Consider the following 26,880-nt stretch of genomic DNA (forward strand, 5'->3'; position numbering starts at 1 on the left):
TGCGCAAACGATGTATGAAATCCGATCACAAGTGGTCACTGGAGACACGTTCATGATCCCAAGTGTAAACAGCTATACGTTTTGCTGTCCACTTGTAATCGGATTACTCAAGACGTGTGTTACTATTACCAGGTGTGAACAGAGCGACTGCTCTTCATTCGATTAAACATGCTTGTGGATGGAACAGATCAGTAATCGCCTAGTCACGCCTTTTCCTACTTCATTCCCGGCTACTTTAGCAGCACACTTTAGCTCATGTACATTGCAGGAGTGAAAAAGAAGTTCCTGTAAATTTGGGGGGGAAAAAATTCAGTGGAGATGTCGACTGCTCTTGAGAGTTACATCAACCGTATCCTTTTTGTAAGCTGCTTAAAAGTCATCTGTAACTGATGTAGCATGTTAGCGCTGTTAACTAGCAAAGCTCTCTGCTCTTGCTAACATAGCAGCTAAGATAATTAGCTGCTGAATTGCTTGTCTTTCGGGTCTACCTAGCGTGCTCATGTTTGGTATTTAGTTAGGTATCTAATTAAACTTGGCTGTTTAAGTTTTTTTTTTCGGTGTTGGCCTGCTTCTCGTTCAGGTGGCTAGTAAATGTGAGGAATTGCAGCATTAGCTACATTGCTAGCGCTTTCATTAGCTACTAGCTGCTTGTGTGCCGAATGTTTATTTGTGCTTTGATGCACAATGCAGTAATAAAACCTACACACTGTGTGCATTTTAAGATAAAAAAGATGTATTAATATAGTTTAAAAAAGTCGTGGATGTAGTTTCCTAGTTAAAGTAAAGTCAGTGTAACCTTAGCTTTTTTTTATGATAAATGAAAAGGTGAGCTTTTTATCCAGTTCTGTTGTTATTGTTTTCTTCCAGATGATTATCTACGACATTAAAGTAAAACTCCACCCTGAGACACATTATTTAATGTATTTAATTAAAATGTTCTGGTGCTAGTGTGTTGCTTGGTGCTGTATTTTTGTTATTCCTGGGAGAACTTGCAGTTGTGCGCCACTCTGACGTCACAGGGTGACACTGTTAAGGGGCAGTCACACTAGACTCTCAGCATGCGACATTTCTTTCTTTCCAGCGACCGGATATGACACACACCAAGGTGGTGTTTTTTTAAATTTTTTAATTTTTTTTTTTTTAATTTTAAATCCACACATCATGGATTACGACGTCATGGCTTCTCATTTGATGTTGATTTTATATTCTTTTAAAGCTGTGTTGTATAAAACGGGATGCTGCGACACCGCTACAATGGTGCTAACCGCGATGGTGCTTCCATCGTCTTGGATTTTCTTCAGAGGTCACGCCATGACGTTTCAATCTTCTATTGGTCACACGTCTTCACGTGATACGAATTCGTAGGTCAGAGTTCACCAAACTTGTATTTTGGACTGTCTTCAGCATTTGCAGGCGTATGAATGGAAGTCAATGGAACTGAAAAGTCTAGAGTGACTGCCACTTTATTGGGTGCGTCTCAGTCAACTCCCTAGTGCCCTAGTTCATGAATCAGTATATTGTGTACACGAGTTCGGGCACTGCTAGGGACCCTGGTTCACTACGCATTGGGACACTGATAACACAATTCCGGTGAAATGATTACATACCCACTGGCATTTATCAGGCATCATTTAACAGGCAGGACCGATATCTTTCTGACATTGTCATATAAATATGTTAACTTAATCACACACATTTCTGTCATGGTGCTTCAAGCAAGATCGTAGGCTAGCTAGTGGATTTTTAAAAATTATTAGACGCAAACAAACTGTATATAGAATGTCAGATAAAGTTAAAAATCGCTAACGTAAGTAATCATTTGAGAGCTACACCAACGATAACAAGATACTTAACGTTTGTAGACGAAGTTGGCTGAGACTTTGTCCGCTGTTTTCTTCGAGCTGAGAGGCTTCAGAAAATATGACATCATTTCCAGTAAGGGAACATAGTGAGCTTCGATGCTTTCTGGTTCTTGTGGTGCATTGTGAGTTTTTTTTAGGGAGTGAATGTTCCAGTGCATTGGAAGGATTTTGCCAGTAAGACAGCCCTTAAAATGGCCGACTCCCTGATCAGGCCGGACAGACTAAAGCTCCGCTGTATCTCTCTTTAAAGGAAGAGATGAAGCGAGGGCTAAATCCCCCTGCACCACTGAAGATCACGTTACTTATAAAGATTAACCTACAAGTTGTTCAAGCTGGATTTTTCCTTTAAGGTGTCTAAAAACATAAAACACATTTACCTTGACTCTTCTAAGATTTAAGAGTCATGAAAATAAGATCTAATGCAAAATATTGGCTTTTAAAAAGATGGAGAAGGGTGTTTAGAGTTAACGAAGACTGTTACTAACAGTGAAACGACAACACTCATTCATTAAGATATGAAAAAAGAGAGGGGAAAATAACTAAAAAAAAAACCACTGGAAATTCACAAAAACACAAAAATCTGTAACATCATATGCACACTAAATATCTTGTTTCAGGGGCATGCACTTTTTCTTTTACACTCAACAGTATGTTGTCTGTGTAGAGTCGAGAACTGAGATGTGTAATTGTTGTTCTTGTGTTAATTCACACACAAAGCTGTTTAAATGCCCTTAACTGGCCTGTGAAGGGACTGTCGCCATCATTACATCAGATGGACGAATGATCGTGGTGAGTATCATTTATTTCTGCACTTTAGTGTCGTGATGTAGTTCACTGCACGCATGACACTTACATTGTGTGCGCTATATCTATATTTGTTATATGAACTAGGAGTGCTCATGTCATTCCAGAACCATTATAAGAACTCTTGTCCAGTCTGGAGATTCCCAGACTGACATTTACTGCTGAATAAGAGACACTAAAACAGTTGTAGGCTTAAAGTTCATTGCAAATATACATTCTGATGTTCATCCTAAATGAATGAGAGGGGGGAGGTTCCCTTGCAGCCTTTTCAACAGTTCAACAGCAATGTTCAACAATGAGGAAAGCTAATTTCTAACTTTTACCGAATGTTAATTTTAATCTGCAGTTATACAGAGTACCTTTAGTATTTTAGGTAGATTGTGTATTATTAATTATAATTCATATGACTTGTGGGTGAGTGATAAGATTTCGTGTAAAATTGTAATATCAAATAAGCTCGCAATTCTGCCCTCCCACACAACTTTTATTGTATCAGTGAGTATTTTACTATTTACATTTACAATTATTTGAATCCTATATGTTGCAATGTATTGTCTGTTTTTCACTACTTTATTTTGTTAAAATGAGAGTATTAGAAAAAGAAAGAATGAAATAATAAAAAAAAGATAATGAAACTAAAAACAGGAGGCTAACATGGGTACACTTCCCTCAGTTAGTCATACATCAGTGATATGGAGTCTTGCCAATTTAAGGACAGAGTTAAAGAATAGGTTGCCTTATGTTTAGATACATCAATTTAGAGTGTTCATCTGTTATATCCCTTTTAGCTGTGAATATAGTCCATTTTTCCCAGTGTTTAACATATATGTCTATTTGTATTCTTAACATGGTCTGATATTTATTTAAAGTGAGATTTATTAGACTTGCTAGTTTTGGCTGTGTGTCTTGAATGTGTCACGAATGAGCTAAGAATCTTAATTCCTGCACTTACGTGTGATGCAGTGATGATTTCAATGAACCTGAACTGTTTGTGTGTCTGAAACGTGACATTGTGTTTATCATGGTATCAGCTTACCTGATCCATAGCACTGAGGTCATGTAGTTCTGCAAATATATTCACTTACAGATCCTCTGATTTCAATCTTCTGTGTTTATTTCTTAAGATGTAGGCTAACTACCCTAGAGTTTTTAAAGAACTTGTAGTACATATGCTGCAGCTAGAAATAGTTTTTTTTGACATCATGGGGTTTGGTCTAGCATAACGTTAGATCTATGATGAATAATTGTGGATTAGAGGGTATTATCATACCAGTCATTCCGTCCCACACCTGGTTAATCATGACAGCTAAAGAACGATGTGTTAATCTCTTGTTCTTTTTCAGGGAACGCTAAAGGGCTTTGACCAGACGATCAACCTCATCTTAGATGAAAGCCACGAGCGTGTGTTCAGCTCCTCCCAGGGAGTGGAGCAGGTTGTGCTGGGACTGTACATCGTCAGAGGAGATAATGTGTAAGTCATGAACGTAAATTGGCTCCATCACTAGGTTACAGAAACAATGCGGAGGAATTAGTGTTGTGCAATTCAATAGCTGTCAGTTTAATTGAAAGTTTTCGAGAAGAATTGTGTGGTGGTTTGGGAAAACAACATCCGTCAGATGTTGTTGCGGCTGAATTCTGATAACAATGATGAAAAAAATCTCGGGTATTGACCAAAATGAAATGCGAAACTACCAATCGTAGTTTAAGAAAATGTAAACATTTTACCAAACTGACAAGGAAATGTTTTTATTTAAGACACTTTCTGACATAACCTTGATGTCTGCCTGCAAAGATCATGTTGTGTCAGGAGAGCCATTACAAAACAGACATAAGCCTAATCAATTAGTATATAGCCAGGTACCAGCTGTCAAAATGGTCATCATGTCATCATCCAAACAGAGAAGAGCGCTTAGACACTCTGTACAGACGACAGCAGACACCGTTTTTTTACCAAGTATTTGACATGGTAAATATGTTGATAATATAAAATACAGTAAAGAATAACACACAACAGACCGTGCTGTTATATAAAAATAATGCATAATTGGGGGAGGGGTGGTGTGATATGGCACAACGTGCAAGCAGAGTGCCGCTACCCCCTCAAAGTGCATTATTTTATAGAACAGCACAGTCTGTCATATGTTATTCCACTTATACCACAGAGATTTCCAACAATTACAATGTTTAATTTATTAATGCACAAAACATCACCTATTTTAACGGTTTATAGTTAATGTTGTGGAACATCCGAGAGACAAGTTAATTCCTGTTATCTCTTACATTATAGCTATGATAAACAGTCATTCCCTCATTAGTCTCACTCTTTTTTCCTCTCTTTCTCTCACTCACTCTCTCTGTCTCTCTCTCTTTCGCTCTTTAAACAAAAAACACAGCTTGTCATTTTGCCAAGAAACCAGAAAGAATGAATTCCTCTGTCCTGAAGACTTTCCTGTGCTGATAAACTTTGCAAAGCACCGTAACTATTACACAGCACCTACAGCTGAGACTCCTTCCAGAAATGTTAAACAATTGTCTCCTAAAAAAGTCACCACACGATTATAGGTTTTACTTTGTCGAGCACCACCACATTTTTTAAAATCTGTTTATTAGTCTTAGATTATGAGGAGTGTCAAGTTCCTGTGTATGATCTGTTATTACAGAAACAATAACTTATTAGAATGAGCGCACTGATATAAACTATCGTTCATGTTACAGCTGGTTCTACCAGCCGTGCTGTTGTACAAAAATAATACACACCTTCTGACCAATCAGATTTGAGAATTAATCTGCACTGTGGTGTAAATGATTTTTAATCTTAAAAAATGTTTGCCCTCTTTAGATAAAATAAGAGATATCTTTAATAAAAATAAAATGACTGCTTGATGGACGGGACTTCTGAATAACCTGTCAGTCAGTATTCTGTATAAATAAAGGCTGGGCTAAAGAGTGACTGGTTTCACCATCACTATCTTATTTATTTATTTATTGCTTATTAAATTAAATGTAAGAGAATGCAATACACTCACTGGCCACTTTATTAGGAACATCTGTATGCCTGCTCATTCATGCAATTATCCAGTCAGTCACTGAGGAATAAAAAAAACATAGACCGTCTTCAGACGTCCTGTTTCGGTGAGCCTGTGTGCACTGTAGCCTCAGATTCCTGTTCTTCAATCTGGTGGTCTTCTACTGTTGTAGCTCGTCCATCTCAAGTTGACCTTTTGTTCATTCTGAGATGCTTTGTTTGTTCACCACGGTGGTAGAGTGGTTATTTGAGTCACTGTAGACTTCCTTATCAACTCGAACCAGTCTAGCCAGGAGGTCAGCAGTTTCTGAAATACTCAAACCAGCTCTTCTGACACCAGCAGCCATGCCACGTGAATGTCACAACGAGCACATTTATTCCTCATTCTGTGTTTGATGTGAACATTAACTGAAGCTCTCAACCTGTAGCTGCATGAGTTTATGCATAGTGCTGCTGCTACATGAATGACTGTTAGGATAATTGCCTGAATGCTCAGGTGTGCATGTGTTCCTAATAAAGTGGCCAGTGAGTGTAAATATTGGGTGCTTTAAGGTGACCAGTGTGTTGTGTCTTTCAGTGGACTAAGAATAAAAAAAATATATAATAATAAAAGAAAAAAAGACTTTAAAATGCTAAAACTTGTGGTTGGGAAACATGCAGAAGAGAAATATATTTCTGTTCAGGAATAGTTTTCAAACCTATATATAGCTGAAAATGTAAAAAATAATAGCCATGTGAAAGATTTTTTCCAGGCCGCCACACATGTGAACGAAAGCATATGTGGTATTGCTCCACATTTTTTTGTTGATTAGATGTCAGAGAAAGGTTCAGTGGATGAAGCTTCATCTCTGTTTGTGTTACAGGGCTGTTATTGGTGAAATCGATGAGGAAACAGACTCTGCACTGGATCTCGGCAATATAAGGGCAGAACCACTTAACTCCGTAGTGCACTAAGTTTCCCCCTGTGTGTAAAAGTACAGACTCATTCAAACCACAGTCACAGTATTTTTCACTGGCTCCCCCCTCTCCTCTTCCTCCTCCCCCTGCTTGGTTTATCTGCAGAAATGGAATAGAAATTTTTCACGTTGCTTTTTTTTTTTTTTTTTTTTTTTTTTTAATGTAAAAAATGCCTGACGTTTTTTTTACGTGTGTGAAAATGAGAGAAAATAAATTGTAAAAGTCTTTGGTGTAATCACGTTCATTTTTAGGGAAGGAGAAACTTAGTTCTGCTCGCATCTAACATATAGAAGGATGCAGGCAGAAATGAGTTTGTGACCTAATGTCAGTATAAACATGCCTGTTCCTGGAAGGCTCCAGAGTTTGTTAGAGAAAATACCTAAATCGCATCATGAAGACAAGGGAGCTATCAAAACAAGTCCGGGACAAAGTTCTGGAAAAGTATCAGTCAGGGTTTGGTTATAAAAGATCCCAAAGAACATCCTGCCGCGCAGCATTAAATCCATTATTAAAACATGGAAGGAATATGGCTCAACTGCAACTTTGCCTAGAGGAGGCCGTCCATCAAAAGTCTGGGTAAACACAGGATTAGTCAGAGAAGCAGCCAAGGGAAAAAAGAGTAACTCTGAAGGATCTGGAGAAATCCACAGCTCAGCTGGGAGAAGCTGGTTACAGGCCGTGGACACTCCACAAAGCTGGTCTTCATGAAATCTCGTTTGGAGACTCAGTTGGCGAAAAGGTTCTCTGGCCCGATGAGACGAAAATTAATTTTTTGGCCTTGGCACGTAGCAATATGCTTGGCAGAAACCCAGTGCTGCTCATCATGCCGAGAACACCATCCTGACAATGAAGCATGGTGGTGGTACCATGTTAAGCATTACCTCTTGGTCTCTTGGTTGTTTCTTTGACTAATCCCTTTGTTTTCCTTTTTTTTTTTTTTTAAATAATGGCTCTAATGGCACTCTAATATTATTAAATGCAGTTAATAATAAAGCTGGTTCTGATGCACATTACATTAAATTAATTTCTGAAAAAAAAAATGTAAATATATAGTGATACAAGATTTTCATTTTCTGTTAAGAACCCTTTGTAATACCTCCAATTACTCCTGGGACTATGTGATGAGAAACACTGATGTAGAAGATATCAGACTGCAAGAAAGGTCCTCTGCTGCCATCTCAAGGCAAAATAGACAACAAAAGATAAAAATGTGACTCCGACAGCATAAAGAAAAGCTAAATAGAAGGCAAATATTCCAAATGTCCTTCACAGCAACCTATGTGTATGTTTCAGATAAATAATTTAAAACAATAAAACCTCTACAACCCATGAAATGGCAACTTTGCCTGTCCCAGTCCTGTATAACACTTGAAATATAATCATTAAAATACTTCATAAGTGTTGCTTTTGCAATACTGTGTGAATCCATTTAACATCTCTTTCTTTAAATATCCCTTTCCAGCAGTCATTACAGGTTATGAAAAATGTATAGTTTAGTCCCACAACAATAACCTTCACTCAACCCTGTTACCTGAACACTTCACCCCTATGAATTATTTGCAATATTCCACAAGTCACACGTTCAAAAGGAAGTTGCAGATCATGAGATGAAGAAAAGTAAGTTCTTTTCATTTTTCTTTAATTTCAATGATACAATTGTGGTCATAAGTTTACATGCGCCTTGCAGAATCTGCAAAATGTTAATAATTTAAAAAAAAATAAGAGGGATCATAAAAATTGCATTTTGTTTTTATTTAGTATCGCCCTGAATAAGCTATTTCACATAACATGTTTACATATAGTCCACAAGGCACAAATATAACTGAATTTACACAAATAAACCAGTTCAAAAGTTTACATACACTTGATTCTTAATACTCTGTGTTGTTACCTGGATGATTAACGACTGTTTTTGTTTTGTGATAGTTGTTCACGAGTCCCTTTTTGTCCTGAGCAGTTAAACTGCCCACTGTTCTTTCGAAAAATTCTCCAGGTCCTGCACAACTGAGGGACTCGTACACAACTATTACAAAAGGTGCAAACATTCACTGACACTCAAGAAAGCAACACACTCCATTAAGAGCCGGGGTTTTTTTTAACAGGATGATTGGTGTAAATTGTTATTATTTTGTCTTCTGGGAAACATGTAAATTGCTTATGTAGCTTCTGAATGCTACTAAATGAAAAAAAATAAGATCTTTAAACAAAATAATAACAATTTGCACCAACTGTATTGTGATATTGAATGACCAACCCTGTTACTTTCAGCCCTGTTACTCTTTGAAAAGCAACATATAGCAATTTTAAACTAGCAATTAAACTAAATAATTAATCATAAAATTGTAATTTACATCTGGCATTCATACTCTCTCTCTCTCTCTCTCTCTCTCTCTCTCTCTCTATATATATATATATATATATATATATATATATATATATATATATATATATATATATATATATATATATTTTTTTTTTTTTTTTTTTTTTCTGATTCATATACATTATTTTAGACCTTCTAGGACTATTTTGTAAAATAAATTTAAGGAATTTAACAGAATATAAAGTCTGAAGAAGATACATACATACTTAAATCTTCATTTTGCAGTGTTTCTTTCATTCTCTCTCTCCCAACCTCTCTACAGTGACTTGTGTAAATATCAAACCCACCCTCCCTTGAACTTTTGTAGTGTTACAACCTGGAACTATAGTAGGGATTATCACCATCCCCACAGTGAAGCATGGTGGTGGTAGCATCATGAGTTGAGCATTATCCCTGGCCTCTTGATTGGTTCTCTGACTAATGCCGTGGTAGACAGCCTCCTCTAGGCAGATTCTAGGTTGTTCAGTATTCTTTCCTTGTTTTAATAATGGATTTAAATGTGTTCTTTGCAGGATATTCAAAGTTTAAGACTTTTTTAAAATAACCTAACCCTGATTAATACTTTTCTATAACTTTGTCCTGGACTTGTTGGTTGATAGCATGTCGGTTTTCATGATGCTGTTTGTTTAGCTACATTCTCCAACATACTCTTGGGTCTTCCAAGGACAGGTGTATTCAAATTGAGATCATGTGACACTTTCATTGCACACAGGTAAACTCCATTCAACTAATTACGTGACTTCTGCTGGTAGCTAAATCAGGGGTTAACACCTGAATTGAGCACCTGGGATGAATATTTATGCAATCACAACTTTTGCATTTTTCATTTGTAAAAAACAAAAATGTAAAACTATATAGATTTTTCCCACATTTGAATGTTATGGGCTATTTTTTTGTAGTATTTTTTTTTTGTAGTCTTTAGTATAACCCCAGTTAGGTACTTTCTGTTCCAGGTTGTAACATTAATAATGTAGAAAAGTTTAAGGGGGGGTGAATACTTATGCAAATTATTCCACTGTATAATAAGTATAGAACTCTAAAAATTTTCAATTAATCAGAAAAAGTGCACTATGCTTGCACCAGGTTCAGACAACCTGCAGGCTGTGTCAGGAGAGACATCAGTTTGGTAGGATGAACTCTGCCACTCGAGCACTGTCCTGGTACTCATCTCCACTGCCAGTGACCAAAGCCCCCTGCAGGTCAGCGTGCTGCTGTGAGCTCAGTGTTGCACAATCATGATGGATTCTGATCCAGGGCTGACCTGCCAGATAAGTTAATGTTTGGCACTCTGTCCTCCAGTAAATGTCAACACACACACACAATGTTTACTACTCACCTCTCTTTATCTGTTGTCCTGGGTCTACCAGGAGTTCTGCTCCCACGCTGTGGTTGATCGGCTCCCCTGCTTTGCTACGGCCTGCTCCTAACTTGTGCAACACCATGGCTATGGGCATACCATCTATTCCCAAAACTGTGCCTGAAAAACATATAGTGGCATGCTGACCATCTGCTTTAAAGGTTGGCCAAAATAAGACATGTTTAAACATGTCCTCATTGAATAGTGACAATATTCTCTCCATAATAACAATATGATGCATTTTTATACTACAGCTGAATGTTCCATGTCAGCCACTAATTTACAAATTAACATCAAATACTGTAGTAATATGTATTTTATACATATTACCATCATCCGTTGCCTTAAGCTCTGTCTGGTACTGTGCACGCTTTAGGTACTTAAAGTATTCAGCCTTTTCTGAGCAGAGGGAGTGGCTTATAGCCGCAGTCACCCCTTGGGCCTCCAGCATGGCCTGGAACTTTTGCAAGGCCTTCCCATTCTTCAGGACCTCACTGATTGCCTCCTTCCCTTCCTTCAGAGTAGCTGAACGGCCGCTCATCTGCAGCACCTGGCCACCTACACATAATAACATACTGTGAGAACTCAGCAGTCCAGCAGATGGAACCATTGAGTCAAGGACATTTTGGAAAAGCCTGGCTGAAAGTAGATGCGAAGCCATTCTTAGGCCAAGTACACTTGGAGATTGATTGATTGATGGATGGATTGATTAATGGATGGATGTTCAGTACCACCTTGTTATCTCTCTGGGCAGCTTTAAAAGCTTTTTCAACATAATGTCTATGTATCTCTATCTACTGCTTCTGTAGTAGTGTATGTATGATTACTATAAGTGAAATAAACAAAAAAAACCTGTTTACTCAAAATAAATTTATAATGAAAGTCTAAGGTCAATTGTTGGGGCAAAATGCATATTCTTTTAAATTGCTATCAATATCTTAGCTGTGTGTAAATCTGTATAGTTTATAATTTCACAGTTGGGACTGCTTGGAATTTGTGGTTATATGAAAGCATGTACTTTTTTCCCATTGTCTCCCCAATTTGGTCATTTGCCAATTCCTTTCCACTAGCCAGCTTGTCCCTGTCATACGACAGCTACCAGCCAGGGAGGGTGAAGGCTGATACGTGCTTCCCCGACACGTGAAGCCAGCCAACCACATGTTTTCGAATTGCTCCTCATGTCGCATCACATGGCAGTGTAACACACTCTGAGAAATGTGCTATCTGCCCTCTTCCCCATACATGAGCTCATAGACACTCATGATTGGCTAGTGTCCCTGTGATTGACAGGGAAGAGAGAGTATGCCAGAGAGCATGGCTAATTTTGCTCTCTTAGCTCCCTGCCACAGATGGCTGTGGCATTGTAGGTATTCGAACCTGAACTACGTAAGAACAGCTTTGGTAACAACTTTCTCTCATCTCTGTTGCCCTGACTTCTAATATAAGTAAATTTGTTCAGTACAAGCAAATGTGACAAAATTCTTGTCAGCTATATACTGTAGGTGTGGTAGAGAGAGATTATGTTGAAAAACACTGGAGTATCCCTTTAAAAGTCTTCCCACTTTGAAATCTCTCTTACATCACTTGATGAATCCTCCTTACCCAGTGATGTAACCAGGGTCTTCAGATCATCAGGGCCACGCCCTTTGAGGCATTCCAAAGCTTCATATACCTCTACAGCATTTCCCACACATCGGCCAATAGGAGCGTCCATCCGGCTCAACACCGCCCCTGTTTTTATACCTAAACTGTTTCCCACTGTAACCTAGAGATACAGAGTCAGTGTTATTGAGATCAAAGTCTCTCTCTCTCGCTCTCTCTCACTCTCTCACTCTCTCTCTCATCCTCACACACAGCTGTGTCTCACCAGTGACTGGGCGAGGCTCCGAGCGCTGTCCAGGTCTTTGTAAAGAGCAGCCTTACCAAACTTCACGTCTAACACAAGTGCATTTAGACCTTCAGCTGCCTTCTTTGACATTATTGATGCTGTAACAACAAAAGAATAAATAAACACACAACATCAGGGCATGCAAGACACAAGCCTTCGATATTCAGCTGATCTCACCTGTGATAAGTGGGACACTGTCCACGGTAGCAGTGATGTCCCTGAGAGCGTAGAGGACACGATCTGCAGGTACCAGTGTGTCTGTCTGACCCACAATGCAACAGCCTACATCCTGCAGTATCTGCTTCACCTGACCACCCACACAAACACATTTCATATCCATTCCAAGGTCAGTTCATATCTAGTAGTGCTAAGGCATAGCCAGTGTTTGGTAGTCTGATAAGTAAATGTAGTTTGACTGCAAATTCTACACAATCTGCTTTGATTAATCTGAGATTAGTTTTGTAATCTTACTGGTTTATTTGGTTTCATGTTCTAACAGCATGTCCTGTTGTGTTTCAATCCTCTTACACCACAGCAGTCTTATAACACTAGTGATTTGTTAGTACATGTAATGTTGTGGAACAATCACAAGTTAGTTCCTGTTACCACTTGCGTTATAGCAGTTATAAGCATTCGTTTGGATCGCTAGCCTCTATTTCTTATTTCTCTCTTTAAGTTGATAAGACAAAAAACGCGGCTTGTCATGTTATCAGAAATCTGCAAAATGCAAAGTCCTCTGTCCTGAAGACTTTCCTGTGTCTGAAAACCTAAAGGAACAGCTTCAAATCTGACTGTTGCAAAGCCCTGACACTGGAGACTCCTTCCAAATAAACAAGTCCTTACAGAAACCTTCACCATATCAACAATTATACATGTTCCCTTCTATAAAAATCCATGTATTATTAGGCAATGATTACATGGAGAGTCCACCATACAAGTCCATATGCATTAGCTGTTACTATAGAAACCATAACTGTTAGAACAAGTGCATTAATATAAACCTGTGATTTGCCTTGCAGTTCGCACTATTAACATTAACATTAATAAACACTTTTAAACACTCACCAATCAGATTTGAGAATTCAGCATCTCTGTGGAGTAAGTACTAAGTCATTGAGTACCTGTTCTACTGACTGGTGGATGTTGAAATCTGGGATGGACTCCAGTTTGTCCAGTGTGCCTCCAGTGTGTGCCAGTCCATGTCCACTTATCATAGGGACCTGCATGGATCAGAAACTGATTAGACAACCGTTCTGAATTCATCACTGGTCCATGAATACTACAATAAAGCGTGTGTATTTTTTATTTTAAGCATTGAATTAATAAGAAACCCATCTATTCACCTTGCACCCACAAGCAGCCAAAGCAGGGGCCAGTGGAAGGCTGACCTTGTCCCCGACCCCACCCGTCGAGTGTTTATCCACCACAAGCCCCGCCCATTCCTTGGGCCAGTGGAAAACTTCACCCGACATCATCATCTCCTTCGTCAACACCATGGTTTCCTCGGCAACCATGTTCTTCAGCCGTATGGCCATAAGCATAGCACCTACAAAAACCACACTATTAAGTTTAAACCATAAATCATAAACACATCTCTCTCCACACTGTTCTGCTATCATGTCTAAGATTGTGTTAATCTTCTCCTGTTTAAATTTTGTCCTACAAACACCTTTCTGGTGTGATCTCTGTTATCCATGCCTCATATTACATCATGCATCTTTCATTTAAATGAATTTAACCTTAAGTTCAGCCTTGACAAAAATAACTCTCAATAGTGAGCATTCATGAACCTCCCTCCTTCAAGAAGAATGCACAAGAATTCACACTTTTTATTCATTCTGAACTGGTAGTTTAATCTGGACTGGCTTTCAGTCCAGAAGTGTAAAGGAGCAGGTTATGAGAATATTATAGAACCCTGGTAGAAACAACAATTCTGGTCCCATCAAGCATCATATAATAATATAAAAATACTGTATATAAAAATAGTAAAACTAAGAGTGCTTTTGATGACTGATTATATTCTGATGAAATAGGAACAAATATTTCATTAGAAAGTATTACAGGCAGACACAATATAAAAATATCACTGAGAGTTAATGGAGGAACATGGTCCGAATGTAGATAAATATTTTTAGCAGACTGAACCAAGTAACTGAAAAATACTGATAAAGACTCTGTGCCTCTAGTTTTCTAAACAAGAATGATCTTGGCTTCTGTAGCAGAGCCTCTGTTGTAGTTTATCCAGTCACATCCATTTATGTAAATTATTCAGCTGAAGGGAGCTCATCAGACCAGAGACGAGCTACAGGGCTAGAGACGTTAGGTCAGAAAGGGAAGAGTTTTCACAGATCTCAACTCTCAACTCAACACAATTTTATTTACATAGCACGTTTAAAAACAACAGAGTTGACTAAGGTGCTTCACAATTAGGAAGTTGAAATGACAAACACCATCAACACACACACACATTAACAACATTATAAACTCCAACAAAAACTACATATACAAAGTGTGATCAATAGCAGAACAAATATCTCTAGTACTCAATGTTCCCACAATTCAAATGCTGAGACTTAAAAATCTCCACTGACGGGGCCAAGTGAATATTAAGGGGGAGATTGTTCCATAATTTAGGAGCAAGTACAGAGAATGCCCGATCACCCTTTGACTGTTGAGGGTCAGCCAACAACATTTGATTTGTAGACCTCAGAGGCCTAGATGAAATATAAAGGCTTAGGAGATCTATAATATAATGTGGAGCCAAGTTGTGTAGTGCTTTAAAAACAAATAATAAAATCTTAAAATCAATCCTGAACTGAACCGGCAGCCAGTGAAGAGATGATAACACAGGAGTAACATGCTCCCTTTTTTTTGTTTCATTTATTTATTTTTCATTTTATTTACCTTCTCTGGACTGAACTGATGACGTGGCTTGTTTAAAGAATAGTGGGTTTAAACAGAATGTTTAAAGATGAATGGACAGAGAAGTATTATTTATTCTCCCTGCATCAGATTCAAAACAGACGTCTCATCTGCATCCATGGTGCAAGTCAAAAGTCGTAACATGAGCCATCACTACAAAACAAATCGTCACCACTTCAAACAGGCTTATTTATAACCATCAACTAATAATTCATTGTTAATTGTTAATAATTAAAAGGTAACTATTGTCACCATTCTGTGATGAAATTTTACAAATTGTTCCCTGGAGAACTAGTCGTTAGGCCACGGCGCTCTCACTGCTGTGGCCCGGGTTCAATTCCTGGCCAGGGAGCCACCCCCAGCCACTAGGGTTGCACACGACAGTGCACTCCCAGTGCCAGTCCTAAGCTTGGATAAAACTGGGGAGGGTTGCGTAAGGAAGGGCATCCGGTGTAAAAAACTGTGCCAAATCAAATATGTGGACGAATGATCTGCTGTGGTGACCCCTAACAGGAGCAGCTGAAAGAAGAACAAAAAGCAACTCCTGTTCTAGTGCATTTCTTAGTGCTTTGGCTTGATGATAAACTCAGTACACAAAAGGTTGTAGAGGCACATTTCTGTTCTGTTAGCTTCATAACTGGTGATAAATACTCATCATTTTGAATGGAATCAACTTCTCTTAAAATGTAGGTTATACACTGCATTGAATTATACATTTAAGTTTATGCTAGAGTTTTTTTTTGTTGGTAAAGTAGATAAATTCTGATACTGCTTATCCTACACAGGGAGCCTATCCCAGGAGACTCACCCTGGATAGGGTGCTATCTCACACATTACAGACAATTTGGAAATGGCAGTCAGCCTACAATGCATGTCTTTGGGCTGAGGGAGGAAACCAGAGTACCTGGTGGAAATCCCCAAAGCATGGGGAGGATATGCAAACTCCTCACACACAGGGTGGAGGGATTCAAACCCGCAACCCCGGCAGTACAAGACAACAGTGCTGACCGCTAAGCTGCTGTGCCCCCACATACTGCACCCATATCTATACACTCTGTTCACATGCAGCTTATCTTGGGTGGAACTGGGGAAGTTATGAGGACGTTGTGATAACTAGACTGTTTAGAGTCTCACCTATTTGACTTTCCTGAATGGTGTGTGATTTGACTCCTTCTATAAAGGCGTGGATCTCCTCTGCGCTCAGCTGACCACCGTCCCGTTTCCGCCTGATCATCTCTGGGAAACTACTGGCGTCCATCGTGTGTGACATCCTTGCACTCACGTGGGTGTGCTTGTAAAGCTGTCAGCTGCATGCGGCAGAGAGCGAGACACAGGAAACCCAAATATTGCATCAGTTGCACCAAAGTTAAGACCCTTCTATTTTTATTAACATTGACTCCGTGTTCAAACAGTGCATAGCAAAGACTGTTGAATCAACACCTACAGTGTTCATAGAACTTCAGCTGAACACAATCAGTTCATTAGATGATTCAAGAGTTAATTATAGTATAGAGTAACTACACAGTAACTAAATAGCTAATATCGTTTAATTAATTAAGTAATTAAACAGTCAGTAGAATACTGGGAATTTTTCTGTGTAGCAAATAATCACATGCTTTGGAAAGTTCACAATAACCAAACGGACATAAGTCATCAAAAATTTCATCTTCCTCAGTTAGTGAAGTACAATAGGCAATTTTCTGAAGAAAAAAAAAAAGCTTCATGAATATTATCAAACTGACCAGAAAAGAATTTCAGAAGAACCTACCTGTTACAGTAAGGCAGATATGCACACTGACTGCAGTGCTGTAAAATCCCAAGTTCAGAAGTGTGTATAACACTCACAGCCTCTAATCCAATCACCCGGCACTCTCAGGCCCACCTGCCAGTCACACATTAACTATGACAACCACTGCTACTGTTCCACTGCTTTTTACTGTATTACGCAAATCCGATTACAGTACTTCCCTGTGTGGTATGGATGTAATTAACATACAGCCTATTGTATTATCCCATATAACCTGTTTCTCCAGTCTTTGCATAAGATAAAAGCTAGGCTTCTCACAAATACAAATATTGATTCAGAGTTTTGATTGGCAATAGTGTGTACAAGAAATGTGACTCAGTTGAGTAGAAGTGTACACTTAGTGTAAGAAATGAATTTGGATTGGACAGTAGAACAATTGGTTCTTAGAGTGGTAAGGTAGGTTGGTTGGTTGGTTCTTTCTTTCTTCCTTTCTTTCTTCCTTGATAATGAGAGAAATTGCAGTGTGCAGTGGTGGGATAGTGGAAGTGACTATACAGAGGACTACAGTTTGATCCAGTATTAGTTTTGGTCTGTAATGAACTGAACATTTCATCTATCAAAAGAAAATGTGAAAAATGTTAACGTTTTCCCAGGGTAGTCTTGTGCAGCTGACTATAGAATTGGCATTGTTTAGTCTGAAATGTTTTCAGACTAACATAGCACATTTAGCTGCTTTCTTTACCATCTGACTCACTGTTTTTTCCATCAGCCTGACTAGCCAACATCCCCACAGTGGCGTCTAGTGAAAGTATTAGTCAACTAGTCTATGCATCCTTTAATTTCTAGGGTGTAGTTTAGACAGTTTGGATGTCTAGAGGTCAGTGCCCATGTTCTCCACCAGATGTTTCCTGTTTGTCATATTTTTTCTCTAATTACAGAAAAAAGGGAACAGTATACTACTACCACTAAGTACACATAGTGAAGAAATACAGGGTAAGGTTTTACACAGAGGACAAACGGGTTTGAACCTTTATTCATTTCTTCAAGTGAGTGAATGGTCAATACTTCAAAAAGAAAACAAATGCCACAAGTTATGTACTCATTCTGAAATACTTTTTAGTGAGTAAGGTGAATTTACTCAATAGCTACTTATGGGTTTTGTGAACACTATTTATCTTCTATGCAAATCTTCACTGATGTAATGCTCTTATTTTTTACCCAGTTGTCTAATCCTGTTCTGAACACTTTTCTAGCATAGCAGGGAAAGAGAGGAACGAAGATATCCTTCTCTCAAGCTCAGATTGATAGGACACAATACTGTATTCTGATTATTTGATTATTTCTGGAGAGTTTGAATGTTCTCTAAAAGGAAATGTGGAACTATATTACATGTAGAGGTGGCACTGGCTTATTATGAGGAATATATTTATATATTCATTCATCTTCACTAAGTACTTTATCTTGGTTGCGGGCCTGGAAGATTACAGGAGTTGTGAGGCGGTAACTCTAACCATTGCGCAACCTATAATGTAACATATAATGTGTAATTAAATTATCCTAAAGGATTATGATATTTTTGCCATGTGTGAGTGTGTTTCTGAGCCTGGTTTCGGGTTGAGCAAGACACAGTCCATCCCCAAACCATCATCAGTGTTTCATTTAAAGCAATAAAAAACACTGTATTCCTCATGGGTGGCACAGATAGCATTTGCTGAATCACAGCTCCAGGGTCCTGGTTTGATCCTGAGCTCAGGTTAGTGTCTGTGCAGAGTTTGGCGTGTTCTCCCCGTGTCCCCATGGGTTTCCTCTGGGTTCTCTGGTTTCTTCCCAAAAACATGCTGGTAGACGGATTGTCTTCACTAAAATTGCCCCTGGGTGTGAATGAGTGTGTGAATGTAACCTTTCTGCCATGTCATTCATTACTAAATTAAAAATTGTAATCAGTGGTACTATGTAAGAGGAATAAAATTCTATTACAGAAAAACCAACTATCATGGATTATTTTCCTATAACAGCACAGCCATGAGTGATTTATTCTTGACATATAGCAGTTGATTTCATACAATCAGTCAGTTGGTGTCTTTCAATGGAATCTTTAAATATAGTTTTCACTTTTGAGGGTAATCAGACTTAAATGCTAGAAGTTTACATGTGGCTAAGATACATGCATACATAAAGGGTTTTCCCAGGCTGCCACACTTTATTCGATTATCAAGGGTAGCAGCCTAAATTACTCAATGACACTATAATAGTAAAAGGAATCAGATAAAAACAGCCCGTCTCTGAGAGCAATATAAATCTAACTGTGCAGACTAACATAGATTTGAGAATTGCTCTAATACTGCAGATTTCTCTGAGTATGAACCACTCATCACTCATCAGTCACTGGCTGAAATGCTTAAATATGTGACCAGAACAGCACAAGCAGTGACTCATCCTGCATCATCACAGACATGCTTTTGCTTGAATTAGTGTTTTGTTTTGTTTTCTTTCAAATGAGGGGGTAATGCATTCAGACTTGCCACCAAGGTTTCATCATGTTTCCTTTATCAAAAACACTGTCATACAAGGCATGTAGTTACGTTTTAAACTTAAACACCTTCCACGAGGATAGAAACTGAGTATTTCTGGAAGGCCGTGATGTTTTCCTTATGCTTATGCTTACATCTGCATCTAGGTAAAACTGTATTCGAGTGAAAGTTCCTGATCTTTCAACACCTTTGATACCTCACATGATGAACTACACAGACAGATCAACACTGATCAACACTGAGTTTGCTTTTTGTTTTGTAATTGCTTTAGAGTATCTTTCACATATTCGGATATCTGCATAACACTGCACCATGTTTGTTTTCATCTAATCTTTTAGATTCAACTTATTGGCTAAACATCAAGTGATGTCGAGTGCAGTTTCGTGGCAGTCCAGAACTCAGAAATAGAGGTGGATGAACACAACACAGAAATGGCCAGGCTCTTTCATTTCATTTCATCCAGGACAATGTGCCAGATTTACCCTCATAGCCATGAGCAATAGATTTATAAACATGTCAACTTATTAGTTGGGTACAATATTCTCTTGAAAGCATACATGGTCAGACTTTGTACTTCGAATTACTGAATTGAATTCAACAACAAATACATTAAAAAAAAAAAACATTAAAACTCCAAAGAAAGCGGTCCTTTTAGTTCCTAAATTGAGTGAGTGGGTGCCACACACTGACCAGTCATCATAGTAGTCCATTGCTTTAGCAACTCAACAGCTCTTATATGCTCAAGATCTGTTATACCCTGATGGATATTACATCCATACTGAGACTGCCAGCTGCATACTGGGTACTGTCAACCGTCGATGAAGCTGTGTATCATTCTGTGCTTGAGTGGGATGTGTTTGTGCATCTGATAGGAAGAGAGAGGACAGGAGAGAGAGAGAGAAAGAGAAAGAGCGAGAGAGAGAGGGAGAACAGCAGTGTTCTATGCAAATGGCTTATAAAAAAGTAGCACCCTCCACTTTGTGCAAATGTATCATCTGGATGCGAGGCAAGTGTGAGTCTCTTGAGTTACGTGGTAGGATTCTGGCGACAGATAGACGTGAAATTTATCTTGCGTTTAACATTATGATTAAATGGATCTGGTTACAGAGCCACTATTAGAATGTTCAATTACTTTGGTAATTGTAAAAATATTGGATTTAATTTAAAGCGCATTACTGTGCTAGGTCTGAACGTCATCAAAGGTAGTGTTCAGGGCAGCTTAGTCCCCAGACGTTTTCACAGCATTACAAGAAAAGCCTTCTTACTTCTATCATAATTTGAACTTGAAAGCTTGCACATTGGCTTGTTTGTATTTTCATGGCTCTTGTAATTTTAAAAAACTGCCTCTTAGACTCCTTGATGTTTAGTGATCAGTGTCACATACGAGCATCTTTCTTTTGAAAAGTGTACAATCGTGTCAGTCCACATGTGCATCATAAACACGATTAGCATGATTGTAAGCCCTTAAGTAGCATAAACTTTTCACTCAACCAAAGCCTGTTTTATAACAAAATTCCCAATTACACAAAAGAACAATCTATTAATCAAATAATTTTACAAATCGGCATTAAATCATGACACCTTGTTAATCCATCCAGAACACAAAAAGGTAACAAAACTGCTACCTACTCCCCATAGTATTTAAGTGCCTCTCTAATTGAAAATAAATACTCAATATACAATCTCACCTCACATTTATTCATAAATGACAAAAACCAATAAGCGGTGTTTCAACTCATTTCCTAAGTTTAAGAAAGGTTTTCTTTACTGCAAATATTTTCGATCTAAGAACTCACGAGGAATACTATGGGGGAGATAGTAACTATGATTGGGCTTATGCTATTAATTCATATTTAACGTAACAAAGATAAAATATGATAAAATAAACACACACAGGGCATAAGACGCATATTTCATTTAACACTCATACATTCTGTTGTTTGAATATATACGCCCATATATATCATACACATATAAAACTGACTGTATTCCTGAAAATACTCTTCTTTATCAAATTTAGATGGCGGCAGTACTATCTCAAGGCCACACTTGTATTATGAAAGGTTGTTTCAGGGTTAAAGGTGCATTATGTTGGATTGTTACACTGAATATCATTGTAAATAATTGAAAATTGATGCTGATCACTGACATTTTTAACTTCAATAGCTTTATGAACATTTTGCTATTCTGTGCCTTTATTTCCTTATTAAATGAATTAATTTATGCTACAAACACATGAGTACATTATTACAGAAATCACAGACAGAATAAATGATAAATAATAGTGGAACCAGTTCAAACATCCACAGAAAAATTAGCTCATATTATTATGGCCTACTTGAAAAAGCAAAACTTTGCTTAGAATTTGTATCCACATAGTGCACCTTTAAGGGGAGATTGTCACTTGTACACTTACAAGCCTCATCCAGTATGTTTTTGTATGAAATTCGAAGTTTCCTGCAAGGCATTTTTGACTGAAAGACTGTGAATAAATATCATGAATTGTAAACCCTGGGCACTTGGAAGCATTGGCTTTAAAAGGTCTAGGTGTTTTTTTTGTTGTTGTTGCTCCCAACAGTGAATTACTGAGATCCTTATTTCTTCTCTTTGTAATATAGCAGCCATGCCAGTCCAGTCCACTGACTAGATGGATCCCTTCTGGGGCACGTGGCCTATCAATCAACTCATTTTCAAACACAGCAAAACAGGTCTACAGACTACACACCAATTGTGACTAAATAGCGTAAGGTCTTACGCTTTGGGATTGTGCTTGGATGTGTTTAATCAAATAGATTATTCATGAGAGAGGGCCTGTGTGAGGCTGAGGAATCATTTAGCCAGTTTGGCTACTGGTCTGCAAATAATAGTGGTACAATTTGGCAAGGACTTTATTTAACTCTATTCTCTAGAATTTATTAAGCTCCTGAGCTCTCCAACAGCTGTTTGAGTGCACGTTCAATGTTCATCCGGTGCCCCACCCGTGTCACCCCCAATTCAGCTAAGTCATCCTTGGTGAGCGCAGGTAGATGCGCACCTTCAATTTCATGCTCTAAGAAGCGGGCACGATGCTCCCCTAGTCCCACACTCTCTAACCACTCGCCTACATCATACTTGCTCCACAGTGCAAGAGGGCGCTGTCTGAAGGGCCGCAGGGCCAGGAGTGGGGCGCCCAGGACTGGTGAGGGGCAGGGGGAGGCACAGGGCGACGGGGAAGGGGAGCGGCTGCGGGCACGAGCACTGGCACTCCGCATGACAAATCGCACCTCCTTGGGCTCCTGTGGGAGGCTCAGGCTGGAGGACTTGAGGATGGTATGGTGGTGATGGTGGTGGTGGTGGGGACCAAATGTGCGCATTGGCCCCAGAGGCTCACTTCGCTCTGGAGTGGCCCCCGGGCTGGGTGTCCTGCGGGTTACTGGGTAGCGGCTGCCCGGGCGGATGGTGAAAGTGGTGCCATAGTTCCTTTGTGAGATGGTGTGGAGCTCACCAAGGCTGCTGAAGAGTCTGACAGGTAGAAACAGGGGTTTGGGAGGGCAAGTTAGATAATGAAACCAAAATCCTCAAGTAAGTCACAGTTCAGGAAAAGACATTAAATTTGACAGTATAATATCTTTATATGAAGAAATAATACAGTTAGTGCTGTAAGCAAAACAGTTAGTATGCAGTTCTATTTATGGTTTCTCATTTACAAACAAATTCTGAAATTATATTGAAGCTAAAACCTACCTCAGGGTATTACTGAAAGGCCTACTTGGCTGCAAATATACAATATACAGAATATTCAATGCCTTAATCTTAGAAAACTTAGAATTAGTCAATTTATGGCTTTAATATACTTTAATAAAAGCCATGCATGATAATTGCAGCTATAAGTAATGATGCAGTAAGGAATTTTAGTGAAAGTTAGTTGGACGAAGAGGTGTCTTTTACCCACAGAGCTAAAAACCTACGATTTACTCTCTTCTCCATTCTCCTCACATCTGCAAGGACATATAGAGACACATAAGGGTGTGTTATGTGCTTACGTGAGGTGTGTAAACGAAACCTGTACATAACACTAACAGCTGTGTTCAGTGGTGGTGTGTGTTGCTCAAAAGTTGAGAAGACTTTGCTGTGGTACATGCAGGTGTGTGAACCATTTAGGCCAAGTGTCTGCAATTAGGTGAGACTCACAGTAGCTTCTTACCTGGCGCCACCCACTGGTGACCTTCTACCAGGGTCAAGTGCTCCCATTGGTGGCTCCTCCCCTAGAGAATGCGTATCTTTACTTAGTAACTCTGCCCCCATTGCAGCAGGCCTACTATCATCAGCTATGCCCACTTGAGCCCTGGTCTCCTCCCCCCAGAGTTTAGAGCGTCTTTGGAACAGGTAGCGTGGACGGACGGGGCCTGTGCTGGGTGGGTGTGGAAGCAGCTCACTGTCTGACGACTGTTTAAGCAGTGGGTCCCTGAGATGGGCGGGGCGGCCGCGGCCCACCCCGCAACGTGGCTTGCTGGCGTGGGCAGAGTCTGTGCTCTCTGAGGACAAAGTGGACATGCTGGAGACTGTGGAAACAGTACTAGTGGTCTCCATGTGGGGGTCCTCAACGCCGGAGTCTGCTGTGGAGTCACTTGCTTTGCCAGAGGAGATCTTTGATATAGAAGGCCTTGGAGACGCCCCTGGAGAAATACTGATAGTGACTTTGGGCGTTTCCTTTATTAGAAGGCCATTGGCAAAGGGTTGAGGGGGTGGGACTATGCCAATCTTGCGGAGTTCCTCCCTGGTTTCTTCATCACTAGATGAGAGAAGTGCAGGGGGCAAGGTGACTGTGTAGGGCTCTGCTTCCTCCTCTGAGCTCATGGTCATGCTCCGCCCTGCCAGGTTTGAGAGGGTTGGGGCAGGTGAAGGCATGGAAGGTGGAACTACTGGTTGGCTGTGCTCTGTGTCAATCAATGCTGGTTGGACGATCTGCACGGTTGGTGGCACCATGGACTCCTCCAAACTTCGCCCAGATACAGGGCTGCCATTTGTCACCTGACTAGCAGTTTCTGTTGTGATGCTGACAGGCTCTTCCCTCCAGGAATCAGAAGGTGAAGCCTCAAGAGCAGCAGGTGGTGTGACTCCTCCCTCTGTCTCTGGTCTCTCCACTGCTCTGCCCTGAGTGGGTGATGGTGAGGGAGTGGGTGTGGGAGTGGGTGTAGTACGGCCACTGAGTGCACGCTCTCTTGCAGCCAAAGCAAGTGCTAACGGAGAGGAGGGGTCCAAAGGACGCCCAGTGAGAGGATGTATAAATGTGGAACCCCCTGGTGGCAGACCAGGAGAAAGCATGGGTGCTGGAGGTGGCAGCTCAGCCAGTTCATCCACTGAGTGTGACTGAGATAGTAAGGGGGTGGTTTGAGGCTCGGTGGTGCTCCCCTCAACAGAAAGGAACACACTGGTCCTGCGACGAGCTCCTGGAGGTGTAATCCTAGCCCTCTCAGAGAGCACCTGCTGCTGGAACTGCTCTGCTCGGCTGCTATGAGGGATCCGAGCTCCTCCTAGGGGAGAGGGATCCCTACCAGTGCCAGCCTGGGCAGCTGTGCCCTCCTCAACCTGGCCTTGTTTGACCAGTGGACTCTTCCTGCGCTGGGGCTTAGCAGGGGTATAGACTGCACTCAAACGGCCCACATTGGCATATGGGTTCTCCACAGGCTGGCCACGCCTACGACCACGCTCAGGAGGAGCTGCCCCAGAGGTAGGTGTTGCTGGCCTGGGAATGGGGGCGGGCTCTACTGGAAGGTGGGCGGTGTCCTGAAGGATAATCATAGAACGAGCCTTCCTCTGGCGGTCAGTTGTGACAGGACCATGGAGCTTGGGTTCTGCACCTGGCCGGAAGCTAGAACGGGTCTGATTGGCTGTACGTGTTGGGGGCGGAGGAGGCAAGAAAGATGGAGGAGGCCCTGATTCCAGGAAGTATGGTGTAGGAGGGGGAGGAGGTGCGGTTTGTGGAGGGGGTGGGATACTGTCTTGTCGGAAGCTGTCAGTCATTGAGGAGCTTCTTGGAAAGCGGTGCTCCCCAATTAAAGCAGATATTCTTTCATCTTCTGGTGCACCTGAACAAAATGAATTATGTTCATCAGATATGAAGCGTGAATAAATTTCCTGTGCTAGACAAGTAAAATTTTTGAGACTGTAAGACGTCTGCAAGAAGACTGATTATGTGATCATGTGCATGAGTGGCCACATATAGTAACTACATTCATGGTTTTACCAAATGATTTAGTTCTGGTCATCCCTTGCAGTTGTATGTGACTTTTATCCACACCAAGGGACACCCCAGGAGATATTTGCATCCCCTGCCTCTCCAACAGAGACTACACACACACAGAAATCAGCAAAATAGTAAAATAGTTTATTAAGTATTACATTGGTCAAGTATTATGTTATCTGATCATTTGAAATAAATATGAACAATGTGATATGCATAAGTGTGTGTGTTTTACACTAATCTCGGCCTGTGTGATGCGTCGGCTGGTCGGTCTCTGTTTCACAGTGGCTGCTCTGGAGTCTGCATCTGAAGGCCGTTGCCTCATCACCACGACAGGCTCTTTTGGAGAACTCAGCATCTCATCCAACTTCTCTGTGAGGAACACACATAAACACACACTCAAAAAAATTCAAGACACCCTTTTTGAAACAAACAGACACTTCACAAAGCTTTATTCACAAAGCACACATTTAAGCACAAACAGAAATTCCCTTGACGCCACTGCAAGCCATATATACAATCCAAACTAAGCAATACAAGGCCATACACATATATGAAAATACACATTTGCTCTTTCACAATGTCTACTGTACACATACAATTTAACATCACACAGTACACCACAGTAAATACCCCCACCACAGTAAATACCCCCACCACACTGAATCGGTCTCATAATGTTTTCTCTTACCTCCCCTTCTTCTCCTTGATGCTTGTAGGTAAGAAGCAGGGATGAATCAACATGAATCAGTTGAAACTAATCGACCGAACATTGAAACTAATAACTGATGCTTGGTTCAGTTTTTGCATTGCATATGTTACACTTGTGTCAAAGTTTGACAAGAAGTAATTCCTTCCTCTAAAAACATAATCAGTGTTCAGAATAATGCATGAATGAAGCCAACTAGTTGAAGTAAAGGCCTGTTCTTAAAATAAATTAGATGTTTTTTGGTCCTGATCTTGACTCAGTCTCGCTTTCATTTGGATTTGATCTTGACTTGGCCTTGACCCCCTTAAGGGGTCACAGCAGGTTACAACACAGCAGAGTTTAGTATTTTACCACAATTATCATACCTGATTCAACTCATCAGCTGCTGATATTCTTCTTCTTACTCGTAATAATAATAATAGTAGTTATAGTAATAGTAGGCCTAGTAGCTATAATTAGGATAGAAGAGCTA

At 40.0% G+C, this 26,880-nt stretch overlaps 3 protein-coding genes across 16 annotated transcripts in view; 1 reads left to right on the forward strand and 2 right to left on the reverse strand.

Moving 5' to 3' along the window:
- The first annotated feature begins 185 nt into the window (after positions 1–185).
- lsm8 (LSM8 homolog, U6 small nuclear RNA associated) lies at positions 186–6,873 on the forward strand. The gene is made up of 4 exons (XM_026922699.3): positions 186–349; positions 2,611–2,651; positions 4,010–4,137; positions 6,555–6,873. The coding sequence occupies exons 1-4, from the start codon at positions 319–321 to the stop codon at positions 6,643–6,645; spliced, it is 291 nt and encodes a 96-aa protein (XP_026778500.1). The 5' UTR covers positions 186–318; the 3' UTR covers positions 6,646–6,873.
- Positions 6,874–9,120: 2,247 nt separating this feature from the next.
- On the reverse strand, positions 9,121–17,118 carry tymp (thymidine phosphorylase). Its single transcript, XM_026923517.3, has 10 exons — positions 16,967–17,118; positions 16,333–16,505; positions 13,620–13,822; positions 13,398–13,496; positions 12,454–12,583; positions 12,256–12,374; positions 11,991–12,153; positions 10,719–10,946; positions 10,368–10,508; positions 9,121–10,292 (listed from the first exon to the last, which is right to left on the reverse strand). The coding sequence occupies exons 2-10, from the start codon at positions 16,466–16,468 to the stop codon at positions 10,150–10,152; spliced, it is 1,362 nt and encodes a 453-aa protein (XP_026779318.1). The 5' UTR covers positions 16,469–16,505; positions 16,967–17,118; the 3' UTR covers positions 9,121–10,149.
- A 2,357-nt stretch (positions 17,119–19,475) lies between these two features.
- Positions 19,476–26,880, reverse strand: part of shank3b (SH3 and multiple ankyrin repeat domains 3b) — a 31,945-nt gene continuing 24,540 nt past the window's right edge. For 8 of the 14 annotated variants that reach the window (XM_053241646.1, XM_053241648.1, XM_053241647.1 and 5 more), the window contains 5 exons: positions 25,935–26,071; positions 25,703–25,805; positions 23,660–25,544; positions 23,424–23,453; positions 19,476–22,977 (listed from right to left, as the gene is read on the reverse strand). In XM_053241646.1, coding sequence (XP_053097621.1) covers positions 22,392–22,977; positions 23,424–23,453; positions 23,660–25,544; positions 25,703–25,805; positions 25,935–26,071 — 2,741 coding nt within the window. In that variant the 3' untranslated portion in view covers positions 19,476–22,391. Of the gene's footprint in view, positions 22,978–23,199; positions 23,229–23,403; positions 23,454–23,659; positions 25,545–25,702; positions 25,806–25,934; positions 26,072–26,880 lie in introns of those variants that run through there. The other 6 variants (XM_053241649.1, XM_053241655.1, XM_053241652.1 and 3 more) reach the window with 5 other exon arrangements.

The sequence above is a fragment of the Pangasianodon hypophthalmus genome, chromosome 18 (genome assembly GCF_027358585.1).
Source record: "Pangasianodon hypophthalmus isolate fPanHyp1 chromosome 18, fPanHyp1.pri, whole genome shotgun sequence".
Classification (NCBI taxonomy): Eukaryota; Metazoa; Chordata; class Actinopteri; order Siluriformes; family Pangasiidae; genus Pangasianodon; species Pangasianodon hypophthalmus.

What these genes read in the sequence shown, in the direction of transcription:
- lsm8 (XM_026922699.3), top strand. Translation starts at nt 319, where the DNA reads ATGTCGACTGCTCTTGAGAGTTACATCAACC. An exon ending in TCTTGAGAGTTACATCAACC is followed by an intron (nt 350 to 2,610) that starts GTATCCTTTTTG and finishes TGGCCTGTGAAG; the next exon opens with GGACTGTCGCCATCATTACA. An exon ending in ATCGTCAGAGGAGATAATGT is followed by an intron (nt 4,138 to 6,554) that starts GTAAGTCATGAA and finishes TTTGTGTTACAG; the next exon opens with GGCTGTTATTGGTGAAATCG.
- tymp (XM_026923517.3), bottom strand. Translation starts at nt 16,468, where the DNA reads ATGTCACACACGATGGACGCCAGTAGTTTCCCAGAGATGATCAGGCGG. An exon ending in CATTCAGGAAAGTCAAATAG is followed by an intron (nt 13,823 to 16,332) that starts GTGAGACTCTAA and finishes TGGTTTTTGTAG; the next exon opens with GTGCTATGCTTATGGCCATA. An exon ending in TGGCTGCTTGTGGGTGCAAG is followed by an intron (nt 13,497 to 13,619) that starts GTGAATAGATGG and finishes TGATCCATGCAG; the next exon opens with GTCCCTATGATAAGTGGACA.